At 44.0% G+C, this 14,795-nt stretch overlaps 1 protein-coding gene across 3 annotated transcripts in view; it reads left to right on the forward strand.

Annotated features, from left to right (window-relative positions):
- IGF2BP1 (insulin like growth factor 2 mRNA binding protein 1) overlaps positions 1–3,918 on the forward strand; it is a 40,627-nt gene extending 36,709 nt beyond the window's left edge. For all 3 annotated transcript variants that reach the window (XM_077163057.1, XM_077163058.1, XM_077163059.1), the window contains 3 exons: positions 1,431–1,562; positions 1,812–1,925; positions 3,723–3,918. In XM_077163057.1, the coding sequence (XP_077019172.1) occupies positions 1,431–1,562; positions 1,812–1,925; positions 3,723–3,815 (339 nt within the window). In that variant the 3' untranslated portion in view covers positions 3,816–3,918. The remainder of the gene's footprint in view (positions 1–1,430; positions 1,563–1,811; positions 1,926–3,722) is intronic.
- Positions 3,919–14,795: the final 10,877 nt, after the last annotated feature.

Raw genomic sequence — 14,795 nt, forward strand, 5'->3', positions numbered from 1 at the left:
ATAAAATTGTCAAAAGATGTAAATGCACCGGGACAAAGAGAATGGGAAAGGACACAACAGTATAGAAAAGATTGCTGTGTGAGGTGGAAAGTGATGAAGCAGAGGAGAGAAAGCTGAAATCAAGCTGCCTAAAGGGGAGGCAGCCAACAAAGTAGAAAACAAACCACGCCAGCGGAGTCGGAAAAGGATCTGAATTGAGAAGCACGAAGTACCTCAAGAGAAGAGTTCAGTGTGGGGCTAGAAGACAATGTGGCTGAAAATCTTTAAAATGAGATCTATAGGCTCCTGGATTCTCTCCTCTGAGAGTGGATTTACTCTCCGGACAATGTTGAGGATTTCAAGCACAATTAAGGTGGGGTTAGAGGGAGCTAAGTGGGAGGTTGGGGTTTGAGAGGCTGTAATAGGGTGTGCTAACTGCCTACATTGTTAGTTCTCCCCTTCTTTCTTAGTGGCAGAACCCCAGGTTCTTAGGTGGATATATGGCTGTCCATAAGAAAAGCTCATTTTCCTAGCATTTCTTTGATGCGGTATGGACATACTACATAATGGTCAATAACATGAACAGAGGTATCATGGGGCAGTTCAGTTTCTAGAAACATCTTGAAAGTGCAGTCCTCTTCCTCCTCCTTTGTCCTCCCTCCATCCTGGGTGTGGCTGCTACCTTAGGAGCACCTCCAGGCACCCCTGTGCTTGTCTAGCGGGTGGCCCAGTGTAGCGTTGTGCGGCACGCCGAACTCAGTAGTGAGGCACTACGGGGTCTCACCGCTGCTCAGGTACATCTGCTGGATGAACTTCACCAGCGGCTTGGCAAGGTCCACCTTGGAGGTCATCTCATTTTGACTGCACCAAAATGCAAGTCGCCATGGCTGACACCTCATCTACTTCTTGAACCAAAAGAATGGCAGGACGGCAAAGAGCTGAGGCACACTGGGCACTGGACTGGTGGACTAGCCTAGCCCTAGGTTCTTGGACTTCTGATCAGACATCCAAAGAGCTTACTCACTTGACTATGTGAGCACAGAGAAATAGGGTGCCTCTCTAGACTCAGGCACTAGGTTCTTGTGGAGTGTCAGGCCTGTTCTCTCGAATGATTGGATTATTTGTCATTCAGGGCCATGAATCCTAGTCATTCACATGTTCAAATAAATGCAAGCATCCCAGATCTCAATAAGACTTATTCATAATTGCCTTCTGGGAAATATTTAGATACTCATAACTCATAGTAATCTCCATCCAGGGTCCCTAGCATTACAAATAAGCCAAAGGACCCTTTCACATCACCAGGCAAGATGGTTGACCCTCCTAGGATGGGCTGAGTCTGTGGTCCAAGGAAGGATGAGGTAGAGTTGGGTGCTGCACTTGGTATTTACCAACCCTCCCCTTTTGTCATCTATATTGCCAGCTGATGAACAATTACCTCCTCTTCTCAGGCTCAGGGAAGAATCTATGGCAAACTCAAGGAGGAGAACTTCTTTGGCCCTAAGGAAGAAGTGAAGTTGGAGACCCATATCCGGGTGCCAGCATCAGCAGCTGGCAGGGTCATTGGCAAAGGTGGCAAAACGGTGAGCCGTGAGGGTTGGGTTGAATAATGGGCCCCCAGCACCAAACCCATCACCTCTGCTCTGTAGCTCCCCTCCCCACTCAACCTTAGGATTCCTGATTTGCCCACTTATATATTCTACTTCCTAAGTTCCTGACACTCCCCACCCAATTTCTACCTAGAGTCTCCTGCATCTTGCACCTCCCTTATACCCCAGCAATGCTTTTCTTTGGGTGCCCCTAAGGTCCTCTCTGCCTTCGCTCCTCTGCAGGTGAACGAATTGCAAAATTTAACAGCAGCTGAGGTAGTGGTGCCAAGAGACCAGACCCCTGATGAGAACGACCAGGTCATTGTCAAGATCATTGGGCATTTCTATGCCAGCCAGGTATGTAGGGGCCTCCCCATTTTCCGAGGGCTGCAGGAGAAGCAGAGACTCGAGGTTGATCTACATAACATTGACAGCTCCCGTGGCCTTGACTGCATCAGCCTGTCCCTGGGCTGGGCCATTCCCCTCCTACAGCTGTAGGAGTCTGGTGTGTAGCATTTTACTCCCTTAAGTCCTAGGTAAAGGGATTATTGACAACTTTCATATATAGTATATATTATATGTAATAACTATATATATGTCATATGTTATATAGAACATATTTGAAGTCTTTGCTTTTTAACTGTAGTCCTTCCCTCACTCTTTTTTGCATTGGATAAGAAAGGAAATTGAGTTTTTTTAGATATCAGCCATCATCCAGTCTTGTTTATAGAATAATGATAACATCTTGGATTACAGATTTTCTGTGACTGTTCCATCCTTGGTTCCTGTTCTGCCATCCCCTCTCATCCCCTTCCCAGAACCTTGTACAGCCACTCATGAGCCAACCAGTGCTGCCCAGCATTGTATTAAACGCCAGAGCCTAGAAAGGAGGATCCATATCAGGTTCAAATTTTGCCAAACTTCAGCAAAGAAGGTCAAGTATAGACCCAGGAGGGAAATGATTGAAAATTAAGGGGAATTTTCTCCCTGTGTTTGAACTGGAAGGGATTATAGAGACCACTTAACACAGTCCCCTCCATTCATTTACGACTGCCCAGTCTCAGTGGGCTGGCGGTCAGTCTGAGGCTGCTCTAGTGGTCAAGCACAAAACTGGAACCTGGGGCCTTGGTGCCCAGTACAGCGTGAAACAGCCTCAAGAACAGAGGGCTTGAGCCAGAGAGCTTCAAGTTCAAATCTTGCCTGTGCTTCTTTGCTATGTGACCTTGGATAAGTAACTTTTCTGATGATCATTTGAGAAGTATTAGTAAGAATCACAATATTAGTGTCTTACGATTTATGGGTGCTCATGATAACACCAAGCATTGTTCTAAATGTTTTATGTGTATTATCTCATTCCCCACAATAATTTCATTTTACTAAATGAGCAGAATGAGGTTTAGCCAGGGTAGTATTAAAATGAGGGAAATTCCAGTTATTGAAATGAGGTCTAAATGAAAAACTGTAGAGCGTCAGCGTGGGGCTGACAGAATGGGTGCTAATATAAGTAGTGATTCCAGATACTTGACTCAACCTTGTTGGGTCTCTTTAAAAACAAAAAACCGAGCACACAGTTTATGGAAAGGAGATGTTCTTGTAATTTTCTGTGAAGCAAATCCCATTTTACCATTTCCCTTATGCAACTTTATTCTTGGGAAGAAAGTTCTGAGAAGTAAAGAGTAAAGGTATTGATCCCTTGGTATATCATCCATTTTCACAACGGATGCTATTCATTTCACCACTTTTTTGTTTAGCTATATCTAGGCATTCTAGCCCTTTTTTCTGGGTAGTAGGTTTCTGAGGAAGTCTAATTTATAACTGTCTGGCAACACATAGAATAATTGTGCCTAGAAATTTCAGGAGTTTCCATTTTAATTCAGTAACGTGTTTGTCAACTTCGTCAAATTTTAAACTTTGTGAAGTTTTAAATTCTGATGAATAATCTATACTACTCTTCCCTCCTTTCCCCCCAGTAGTTGCTATATTGAATGCCCATAGTACACTTGCAGACAGAGAAGTTGCCCTAACCCCTAATCTTGTCGTTGTCTTTCTGATCCCCTCGGCCCTGTCTATGGGCTGGCCGTGACTGGACCCTGGTGGTCTGTCTTCTTGCCTTGAGAGTCCTTACTCCCTTCCTCTCATCTGCTCATTCCGTAGATGGCTCAGCGGAAGATCCGAGATATTCTGGCTCAAGTTAAGCAGCAGCACCAGAAGGGACAGAGTAACCAGGCCCAGGCACGGAGAAAGTGACCAGCTCCTAAACATCTCATCAGCTCCAGGACAACAGGCGGATATCGAGAGCACACTCAACTCGGGCCTGAGAATGAGTGGGAATCAGGGATACTTAAGTCGGGCTGTAGATCAGGTTTGCCCACTTGCTTGAGAAAGATGTTCCAGTGAGGAACCCTGATCTCTCGGCCCCAAACACTGCCCACCCTTTGGGTTATCGCCATTGAAATTCTAGCTCAGGGTGCTTTTAAACGTGGATTGTTTTAGTAACTTCTCCAGGCCACCGAGAGGATGGGTCAAACCCCAGTGGGAAGAGAAATAAAATTCCCTTCAAGTTTTTAAAAGATGTAGAGGGGTGTTTTAATCAGCCTCAAAGGATGGTTTGCTTCTTGCCCCTAAAGTCCTTCCAAACTTCTCTCCCTGCTTGGTTTATTCGATTGCATACCTCCATGCTCGTGTACTGACACCTGTTCTTCCTACACTCACACTAATTGTATCGCCACTGCTAATGGAGAAAAATGGGAACTAATGCATTTCTTTGCTTATACTGTTGATTCTGAGGGAGAAGACATGCCGCTGGCTCTAGTTCAATTCCCAACCAATAGGAACAGCAAGGAATGAAGAATGGGGGAGAAATGGGGAGAAAGATAATTAAAATATATAGTAATCCACGTTTAAAAGGGGTGCCCTTGTGGCTGATCTATTCCAGATCACCATCTTGAAAAATTGGCACAATTAAAATTTCCCCCATCCCGGGGCATCCCATCACCGAGATCCCTGCCCTGCCACCACTTCCCTCCAACCAGATGGGTCCCACGTCATGTGGGTGGTACTGAATACTTTGGGGTAGGGACTGACCACTGTCCCTGATTCCCATCATTCTCAGGCGGATTTTATATTTTTTTAAAAGTCTATTTTAAATGATTGGATGTGAGCACTGGGAAGGGGAATGCTGAATCCCCTTCATAAAGTCTCAGTTCCATGGAGGACTTGAGTGGCCCCAAAGGCTGCCATGGTGCCCTCACCCCAGCCCACGTGTTCCCATAAGGGCTGGTTCCCAGAGGCAGGGGTTGTAGGGCACCCCCCCGCCACCCACCCCACGGCACTGTTCCCTTGGTGGTGGTGGGACTTGGAACCCAACCCTGAGCTCCTGATAAAGCTAAAGTTCATCACCTGGCAAATATTTTGAATATTCAGTAAATTGGGGAGTGTTTGCTTCTGTTTTGAATCCTAGAGGCATATTTAACTGATGGCTTCTGCCTCCATGAATCATTGTTGACATAATGAAAGGCATGTCTAAAAAAACAAAATTCAAAATACCAGCAACATTATGCACAAAGGGGTAAATAAGTTTAATTTATTAATTTACCAGGCTCCATGAGATCCAATTTGAAGTTTAGTCCTTATGGAGCACAGCAGCCATCAGTTAAATGAGGTTAGACCTTGCTTCCTAATACACTGATTGTCAGTGGATGTTATCCAGGCGGTGCACTGTAGCTATCCTGGAAAATTCTATCAAGTGTGCTGGAAAGGGAGGAAGGCGTCTCTCTGCATGTGGAAGCGCGCATGCATGGAGTCCCCTTCCTTCCGACATTGCAACAACAGTAACAACAAGAAAACCGTGATGTGTGGGCGGAGTCAGGCAATGCTGTGCGCGAAGTAAACTACCTCAAGGTATGAAGTTACCTCAGCAATTTTCCTTTTTGTTCTCCCCTTTTGATTTTTTGAACTTTTTTTTTCTTTGCGGCTTGCTGATATTTTATATAAAAGAGAAAAACAAAGCAAAAGAGAAGCTGATAGTCTTGAATATTTTATTTTTTTAATGAAAAGGAAAAATGAGAAAGTTATGTTTCATAATTTCTTACCACTTGAGCCAGTAACCCTTTAGGAACTCTCTATGGAGAACAGGCCCCGTGGGAAAGGCGGCGGGGGCTGGTGCCTTGGGAAGAGGCTGGAATGGAGAGAGGAGAGGCCCAGGCTTTGAGAGACCCCTGAGGGGCAGAACAGCCTCTCCTGGCTCTGGTGTCTGACTCTCAGAGCCCCAAACTGCTGACCCTGGATGAAAAATCCTACCTGATGGAATTGAAAAGCCTAGCAGAGCTGTGGGCCCTACCAGCAGAACAGCCCTGTCCGACCTTGGGCTTCGGCCTCCCCTCTCTCACGTTTTGGTTAAATAGCACCCCAGCCAGTCTTTCCCACCAGTGGTGCTGTTGAGATATTTTAAAATATTGCCTCCGTTTTATCGAGGAGAGAAGTAATAACTAAAAAAATATACACTTTTAAAAAAATCTATATTTCTCTGTCCAAAAATATGGGAGCCAAGATTCCATTCATGGAAGAAAGACAAGGCCACCCTCTCACCCTCAGAGAGGTCCACTGGTTTGTCATTGCAATGCTTTTCTTTCTTACTTGCTTGCTTGCTTTTATCTTTCTTGCTTTTTCTTTCTTTTTCATTTCAGTCCACTCTTGCTCTTCTTCTTGGTCTATATTCATAGACCAAGGGGCAAAGAAATATTCAGACAGTTGCCTCCCCTGTATCTCCCTATCTTCTTTAAATTGATCTGATTGATCCTAAAAGTGGACCCAAATTAGGGAGTTGTTGATTTAGGGTGGTGTGTGGCAAGGAGGGGCAGGCTGTTACACTGTGATTGGGGACAGGTTCCTGCCTCATTCGTGGTCTAATCGCTTTCTCCCCATGTCATTCTTTCGTAGCCCCTTAGCCTCTCTGTCCACCCCAGAGAGGAGAAAGAAGGAAAGCACTTACAGATATTAGGCTGGGATAATTAAAGCTTCCCACCTGTCCTAACCACAAAAAAGGGTCTCCCAGTTACTTTCCATCTCTGGCTCTATATGCTTTATCCCAAAATGAAGCAGATGACATTCAGACTTCGGCCATTTAGTGATTTAAAGTGAATTTCCAACAGCAAGCATGCTTTGATATCTGGTTCAAATTATTGTCAGAAAAAAAACAAATCCCACAGTACCTGAAATGTGATTGTTGCAGTGTTCAGTTTCCTTGGGGTCCTGCTCCCTTCACACCTTAAGCCCACGTTCTTTTCTTTTGGCTGATCCAGCTCCCGGAAGAGACCAGCTCTGAGGAGGCGTGGCGTGGGACTGTAAACTTTACTGACTTAGGTTGGGCAAGAACCCACCCATCACTCATCTTTGCCCAGCAGGAAAATCGGGGAAGTTACATTACTACCAGAAATCAACAGGAGTATGGTTTGGTGGTTAAGGTTTAGCGGGAAGAAGGACCTGTTTGGGTGGGTCTTCCTTGGACCCACAGCTAGGTTTTGGGGCGAATCCTTGCCCTCCTGCACGCACCTCTCATTTCCCCGTTCTTGGTGATAGTGAAAAGCACTTGGGAGATTGGATGATGAGATTTGAGAAAAGCGACTTAGGAAAAAAGAAAAGAAAAACACTTCAGTGTTCTAAAAAAATTATATATATATATATATGTGCTACATATATATTTTTAAAGAAGGACCATCTCTTCAGGATATATTTTTTAATTCTTTGAAACACATTAAAAACCAAAATGGTTTGACTCACTGACTGACTTTGAAGCTGCATCTGCCAGTTACACCCCTATGGCTTTAATCCCTGCTAGGGTCTGGTTGCCTTTTTCACTTGAGTTGTGGACTCAGCTCCTGTGAGGGGTCTGGGTAGGAGATAGCCATTTTTAGGGACAGGAAGTTTTATATTGCCCTTCTACTCTTTTTACTCCCTCCTCCCAGTCCTCCTAAAGCTTTTCCTTTCCCGTGAGCTCTCGACTTCTGGGGACAGTTGAGAGCTGTCCTTTTCTTTATGCCTCACATTGGCAGGAAAGACCCCGTGTAAGGGAAGAGCACTGGAGGGGAGCTCTCCAGTCAGTTCTGTGTGTCCGTTTTCCTCTGTGCCAAAGACAGACAGAGGCTAAGAGAGGCCATTTCTGATTCAAAGCAATAGCCATCTTTCAATGTATATACCTGGGTTGTCAGAGAGAGGGAGGGCCCCTGGAAGCAGTGTGAGCTAAAGACAAGTCCCTTCCCTTCCGAAGCTCCCCGGGCACTTGGGAGTGGTACTTGCCCCAAGGGGTAGGGAGCTGAGAAAGGGTTTCGTTGGCTTCTGGTTGCACTTTGGGGGAGGAGGGGAAGTTTGGGGCTGCTGGCCATCACGCTCCTCCCATGAGGTTGCTCTCAGACCCCTGCCCCCTGCCCCCCTGCAGAGATGGCACTGCACAGCTCCCTTCAGGCCTGGCAGTCTGGCAGTGAGGAGGGCCATCAGTTTGCTCTTGAGGGTGCCTTCCCCTCCTCCTACCCCAGATGCTCCCTTCTGCCAAACGGGGCAACAGCAGTGCTATGTAACTACCTCACAGAGCTCCAGAAGGAACCCCTTGGGCCTTCCTGAGTCACAAGAGAAGCTGGCACCTTTAGTCCACCCTTGCTTTCACCTCTCATTCAGAGGTGGGGCATTCCCTGAAGTGTTTGTGGGGAGATCCTTGCAACTGTTTTGTCTGTTGGAAACTGGTAGAAGGAAAACAGTACAGCCTGACACAGTAATTGCAGGTAAATCAAAGGAAAATCCTCATCAGTGCCAGGGGACATAAAAGCCATTTCCTATCCAAATATCTCAGAGATTTAGATGCAGAACATTTCTCTTGAATTCAGACCTAGAGTAACACCAGCTGAAAACTTCAGTTTCTTTCCTTTGGATACATAAGGCTTCTTTATCAGGGTACAGGATGGGGAGGAGGCCTCATGACTGAAGGTGGATTTAGAGGGTGAGGGCCAGAGCCCCAACCTTGACCCCTCTGCCCCATGCACCTCCCTGGGGCACAGGGTGATGGTGCCATGACTGGCACTGTAGTGTGGTTGAGTCCGGACTGACAAAAGAAAAGAAAAGGAAGAGTATGTTTTTACTTAAATGAATTAGCAGGAAGCTCCTTGGGAGCGTGTGTTTTGAGTAACCACAGGTTGATGGATGCTACGAGTATAAATGGATTAACTACCTCAATCCTTACAGTAAGATTGGAACCAAGGGCAGGGACTCGTGCATGAGGGTGTGAATCCCACAGAATGAATCCCAGCCAGGAGAAGTGAATTGAGGCTGTGCCACAAAAGGTTTGTCCTTGGGGAACCGGTGGGCCTGCCAGGATTCTCCCCAAGTATTGATTGGTTTGGGCAGGCTGGCCATTAGGTCCCCCCTTTCTGCCTTTCTTGCCCTGGGGGCCCATGTTTCACCCCTTTTCCCTCCAGCTTGTCCCTCTCACCTGCTAGAGCTTTGTTAGGCCGCATGGTGAGGAAAGGACGTACCTCCTCCCTTCCACCGGAGGGGCTGGTTGGAGCGGAGAGCTGGGGCTTGGCCTGGAGCCCACCACTGCCCCCAAAGTCGGGAAGCCTGGGGGAGCCAGGGCAAGCCAGGGCTTCGCCCTCTTCAGCAGGGTTTCTTTGAAATGCTCCTCTACCTGCAAGCCCTTTTCAGCCGGCTAGGGAACAGCTGGCTCAGGCGAAGAGGTGGAGCTGGACCCTTGGCCCTGAGAGCCCGAGGGCCAGTCCTCTGGATTGGCTCAGGCCATCTTTGTAGTCGGGGAGCTCCAGGGGCGACCCCAGCCCCTCCCCACCCTCTAATGGACCTCCTCATAGAAGCCCCGTTTCACTTTTGTTTTATCTACCTCTTAGCAAAACAATAGAGATAAATTAGGTAGTGGCAACTCCACTTGCTTAGGTTAGAGGGGGAAAAGATTTCTTTTTCCAAAGGAAAAAAATATCACCTTAAAAGTACTTTCCAAAAATTTTTTTTAAAATACCCCAAAAATTAAAAATTAAAAAAAAAAGGGAGACATTTTCCAGTAACCACTGGATTGTTTTAATTTCCCAAACTTTTCTCTTTTTTTCCCCCCCCATAAATAAGTTTCACTCTTTGGCGATTTTCTTCACTCATTTAAGATAACGTGCTATTCTTATGTACAGCTCTCACAGTCTGCCCCCTGGCCTGCCTCACCCCACCCGATTCCTGACAGAACCTGTACTTCTCATCCCTTTTGCCCTCCCAGCCAGGTGACTTCAGCCCCTGCCCCCCAAAGATTTTGTGTATGTTGGGGTGCTTAACTCTTGACTCAGCATTTCCCCTGTGAGGGTTGGGGTACCGCTTGTAACATTTTTGTGCAAATTTTTTATAATTCACTGCTATGAAAAGATGTTCAAAATGAATTTCAGCGGGTAATGAGTTAACATAAAGAATAAACATCCTCCACCACCATTTGGATTCTCCCCTTTCTCCATAAATCTTGATCCTGGTTCCAGAAACAAGAATAAACCCAAAAAGCACCCTCCCCTGAAGCAAAGCGAATTGGTATTCAATCCCTAGATGTCACTTACTCAGGGTACTGAAAATTGTTTTTACAATGGTAAATCAGGGTGAGGGCCGGAGGGGAGGGGGGGGTACTCCTGCTGGAAATTGTTTTTAAAAAGTGCTACCCAATTCTGTAATTGGGGTAGTTTTGGAAATTGTACTTTATTGGAAATCTGCCAGCTGTCACAACCCCAATTTTTATTGTGCCCATCCTCCCACCTTCTAATCTATTCTGTACTTTGTCTGGGGGAGGTGGGGCCGCTGGCTATGACTTTTGGAATTTGTTGTTTTGAGAAATGGACAAGCACTCCAGTTTGCTTTCCCGAGAACGTTGTTTCAGCCACAAACCACCTTATTCCGCGGTTACAATTTCAAAATAAAGGAAACATATATTGACATCTGACTGTGTCTGTGTCTCAGGGAAGTTTTTCCAGGTCTGGGAACCAGGCTGCTCAGATCTTCAGGGGTCGGCCTCAGCCCCAGAGCCTTGGTTCCTATGGGTGTGAGTCCAGTCTGGCCATGGTATTATCTGTCTTTGAAAAGATGACCTGCCAGTACTGGGCAACACCTTGTTTAAAGGAACATTCCAGGTTATCAGTTGGGTAAATAGGTGTACCTACACCAATTACGACATTCCGAAGTCTGGTGTAAAAGGAACACACTAAGAACTGTGTCTTCCTCTGGTAAGGTTTTATGGCCACCCCTAGAAAATGGGTAGACCCTGGAGAGTCAGCCAGGAAGCAACTCCTGGCCAGAATATGAAGTTGTGCAGTTTAAAAGTGCTACCAAACTCTAGGGTCCCAAGGAGGCCCAGCCAGTGAAATCTTTATTTCCACATAGGGCAGTGGACAATATTTGTGAACTTTCAATATGGTTACACCTGTCTCTTCTTTCTTCTTTCCCAACTTCTCCCCCTACTTCTCTTTTTCTTTCCTACTTAACAACTCTTTAAAGTGACTCTGCATGGTTTAACATCACTGGACTAGATAGGGTGTTGCTGTTAATTATACCTTCCCAAATAATTGGATAGATGTTGAGATAATGACTTTCAAGTCTTGGTGGAAGCTTTTAGAGGAGGTGAATATTGATTTGTTCCTTGCCTTCCTTCAGAAATAATTAAGATGGCTTAAAAATGAGAATGGAACCCTGTGGATTCCTTCCTGTTAATGACCAATATTTATTGAGAGATTACTATGCATTAAAGGTCTTTCATGATGGACTTTTTACTTAATCCTCACAACAGTCCTAAAATGAATATGCTATTCCCATTTTATAGATGAAGGGACTGAGGACCAGATAGATTATTTTACATAAGTCACACAGGTCATTTGATCTAGAATCTGTACAGTTAACAATACAGCTACCCCACATCTATGTAAAAGAGTTTTAATGGTGTGTGCGAGACAAGATTAGAATTCCCATTTCAACTATAGGTCAACTAGAAACCCCTCCCCACAACCTTCCACCTAGTTGAATAAAGTTAAGTTACAGCCAACACCTTTGGTATTTCTTCTATTTGAGCCAAGGAGATGATCCTTGGTGAGCAAGATCAATGCCATTCCTTGCCCAGTTTTGATCAAGCCATGGTGACAAAGATTCTGGTTAACATGGAAGGGAGAGATGGCCCCAAGCCCTACCTTCTGGTACCAGGCCAGAAGAGGTCTGGACATTGGGGATGATGGGAAAAGATTTGTAAAACATGCATGGCTCTTTGGCTCTCAACTCCTCTTGCCAACTCAGTAATCCTAAGGACCTGACTTTTTGTCTTGTCTGGCGGTCCTGGCTAAATGCTCCATGTGGCAGAGGCTGTGGTTCTGATCATATTGCCTCACTTAATCCACTTGTCTACATGTAAATCTGTTATGGAAGGTGTCTCCTGATCAGGAATCCATCCATCACCTACATGGGGCCTTCATGCAGTGAGTATGCTCTGCCCATGTGGTGAGTATGCTTTCCTCTATATCCCAGCGTCTGATTGTCAAGTTGCACATAAGACTGAATTCATCCATTGGCCACTTTCCCATTGCCTTGAATCTGGCCCATATTTCCATCTCCTGAAGAGTTTGATTTTCATTCTCATAATGGCCATTCCAAATTGCTCTTTGGTTTATTTCCATTGTCCCTCCTTTTGATCTGGCCTGTTTTCCCAGGTCCGAGGAACATTTTGCTATTCATTGCCACTCTAATCCATTTCATGTTGTTTTTTTTGCCTCAGTTATTCCCCGGGGCATATCACCTATCAATTCATTTCATGATTTCTAGTACTTCAGCTGGATGAGGAGCATTGAGGCAGTTCCTGAAGTGGAGAACCAACTTGAACTTGATCTGGAAATGGTGGTATATGTTTTATAAGTTGTAACATATTTTACCCAGGGTTCCTTGCTCAGGGTCGATGGCCAGGACTTCAAGCTGATGATTCACTTTCCCATCAGAGCGCAATCTTTCCTGCAGCCTTCTTAGTTCAATGAAGAAGTCTGTAAAAGGAGGGCAAATGAGAAGATTGCCCTACCAGGGGTCACAGGGAGATAGCCCACCACCATCCCTGAAATGTTGGCATAGATTTTCGTGTTAGGTCTGGGGGACCTGTGCTCTCAGCTGTTGGGTACGATGTTATCCTTGAATGTTTGCAAGAACAGGGTTATAGAGAGACCATAGGAGAAGACCCTCCACTGCTCCAGAGAGCCTGGATAAAGAAGACCAAAAGAACATTACAGAAAAGTCACCAAAACAAAGAGCTCTTCTTTTTGAGGTAAGAGACATGAAAAATGCCTCTGCTTTTCAAGAATATATGGTACATGGGCCTATACTCATTAGGTAAACTGGGCTGTGACTGTGGGAATCGATCTGTCAGCTATACCTAGGAACTTTGTTTCCAGAGTATGGGCCACTCACTGTGAGTGGGGGTTGAAACTGACACTTGGAGTTTCTCTCTCTGGGCCAGGAGAAAGTTGCTACACTGGCCACCGTGCAGTTGGGGTAATCATCCAGGGGCAAAAGAAGCCCATCCATTATCCATTGCTCAACATGGTTCCAGTTACCTCCTAGCTGCTTAAACCAGAACTGCTTTCAACGAGTCTGCCTTCTACCTTCTCCAGGAAGGCAGAAAATCTGTATCAGGGAGCTCCTTCCCGGACAGTTTTACTTTGTCTTCCTTTCCTTTCTCCCTCTGATGTAGTATGCACATATTGAAGAGACAAGCGCATACTGAAGAAGCCTCAACAAGACCTGAAGGCATGGAGATGCCTCTGAGATTTAGAGCTTGGGAAAATGGATGTACTATGAACCCAGAAAAACAGGTTTGCAGAAGAAGCTGAGGAATTCAATTTTGAACATGTAGATCAAGGGGTCCAATAAAAAAATGGGAATTGCAAGTTTGGAGCACATTCATTTATTATAATTTTCAATATATAAATGTATTGAGTACAAACTATGTACTAGACATTGACCTAGCTGGGACAGACACAGTTTCTCCATAAATAGTGGTAATACAAAAATATTAGTAAATAACTAATATTTACTAAGTATGAGGCATTGCGGTAACTGCGTTTATGCATTGTCACTTAATTCCTAGAACAAATCTCTGGGATATGTATTATTATTACCATTTTACAGACCACCTCAACACAACCTTTTCTCTGCCCCACAGTATATTGTTTATTTTCTTATAGCATGTACCTCATTGTATTTTATCTTTAAAGTGCAAATCAATAAAACTGAGGATACATAGAATAAAAATATTCTACATCAAAATTGTGGCAAAGCTGTTCTCAGAGGTGATTTTGTAGTTATGCTTTTACTTTAAAAAAATAACAAAAAAATAAGCCAAATAGTTATTTAATTTAAGGCATTTGACTTAAAGGCTCAAATAAGTTTTATGGGAAATAAGATAAATATTAAAGATAAAGCCATAAATATGAATAGGAAACTAAAACAATGGCATTAATAAATAAATCCAAAAATTATTGCTTTGAAGAAAAAATACTATAATTGGTGAACTCTAGAAAATCTAATCAAGAGATAGAAAAATAGTCCAAAAGAAGCAAATTAAAAATTAAAAAAGGCATAATCAGCTATACTTCGGAGCTAGAAATGTAAGACTAAAATGAATGATAAAGTATTATAAACCTCAAGTAAATCTAGAATCTTCTAGAAAAACATGGAATTAATAAAAGTCATAAGAGCGTAGAGAATCTGAACAGACCAATGGAGAATCTAAGTCATTCAACACCCCCACACTAAATTCCAGTTTCAGAAATTTTCACTATAGAAAAATTTTAAGCTTTAAAGGATCAGTTCATCCCCAGTTTATAAACAACCATTACAGAACACAAGAAAAAGAAAGCCATCTAATTATTGAGTCTATGAAACAAGCAAATTCTAATACTAAAACCTGCAAAAAATGAAGAAAAATTATTTTAAGAGTAACAATAAATGAGGTTTAACAATAATACTAATGAAAAATCACTCCAGTCAAAGCTTATCTGAAGATTTTGAGGAAGGTTCAATGTGAGGAAATTTTTCCATGTTATAATAAACATCAAATAAGAGAAAGCATAGGCTTATTCCAAAAAATATAATATTTTACATCTCAATAAAAGGACTACAGACAGGTACTTTAATAACATGATTGAGATATTTTATTTCAAACCATTAGTCCAAATATACTTC

The sequence above is a fragment of the Tamandua tetradactyla genome, chromosome 6 (genome assembly GCF_023851605.1).
Source record: "Tamandua tetradactyla isolate mTamTet1 chromosome 6, mTamTet1.pri, whole genome shotgun sequence".
NCBI classification, from domain to species: domain Eukaryota; kingdom Metazoa; phylum Chordata; class Mammalia; order Pilosa; family Myrmecophagidae; genus Tamandua; species Tamandua tetradactyla.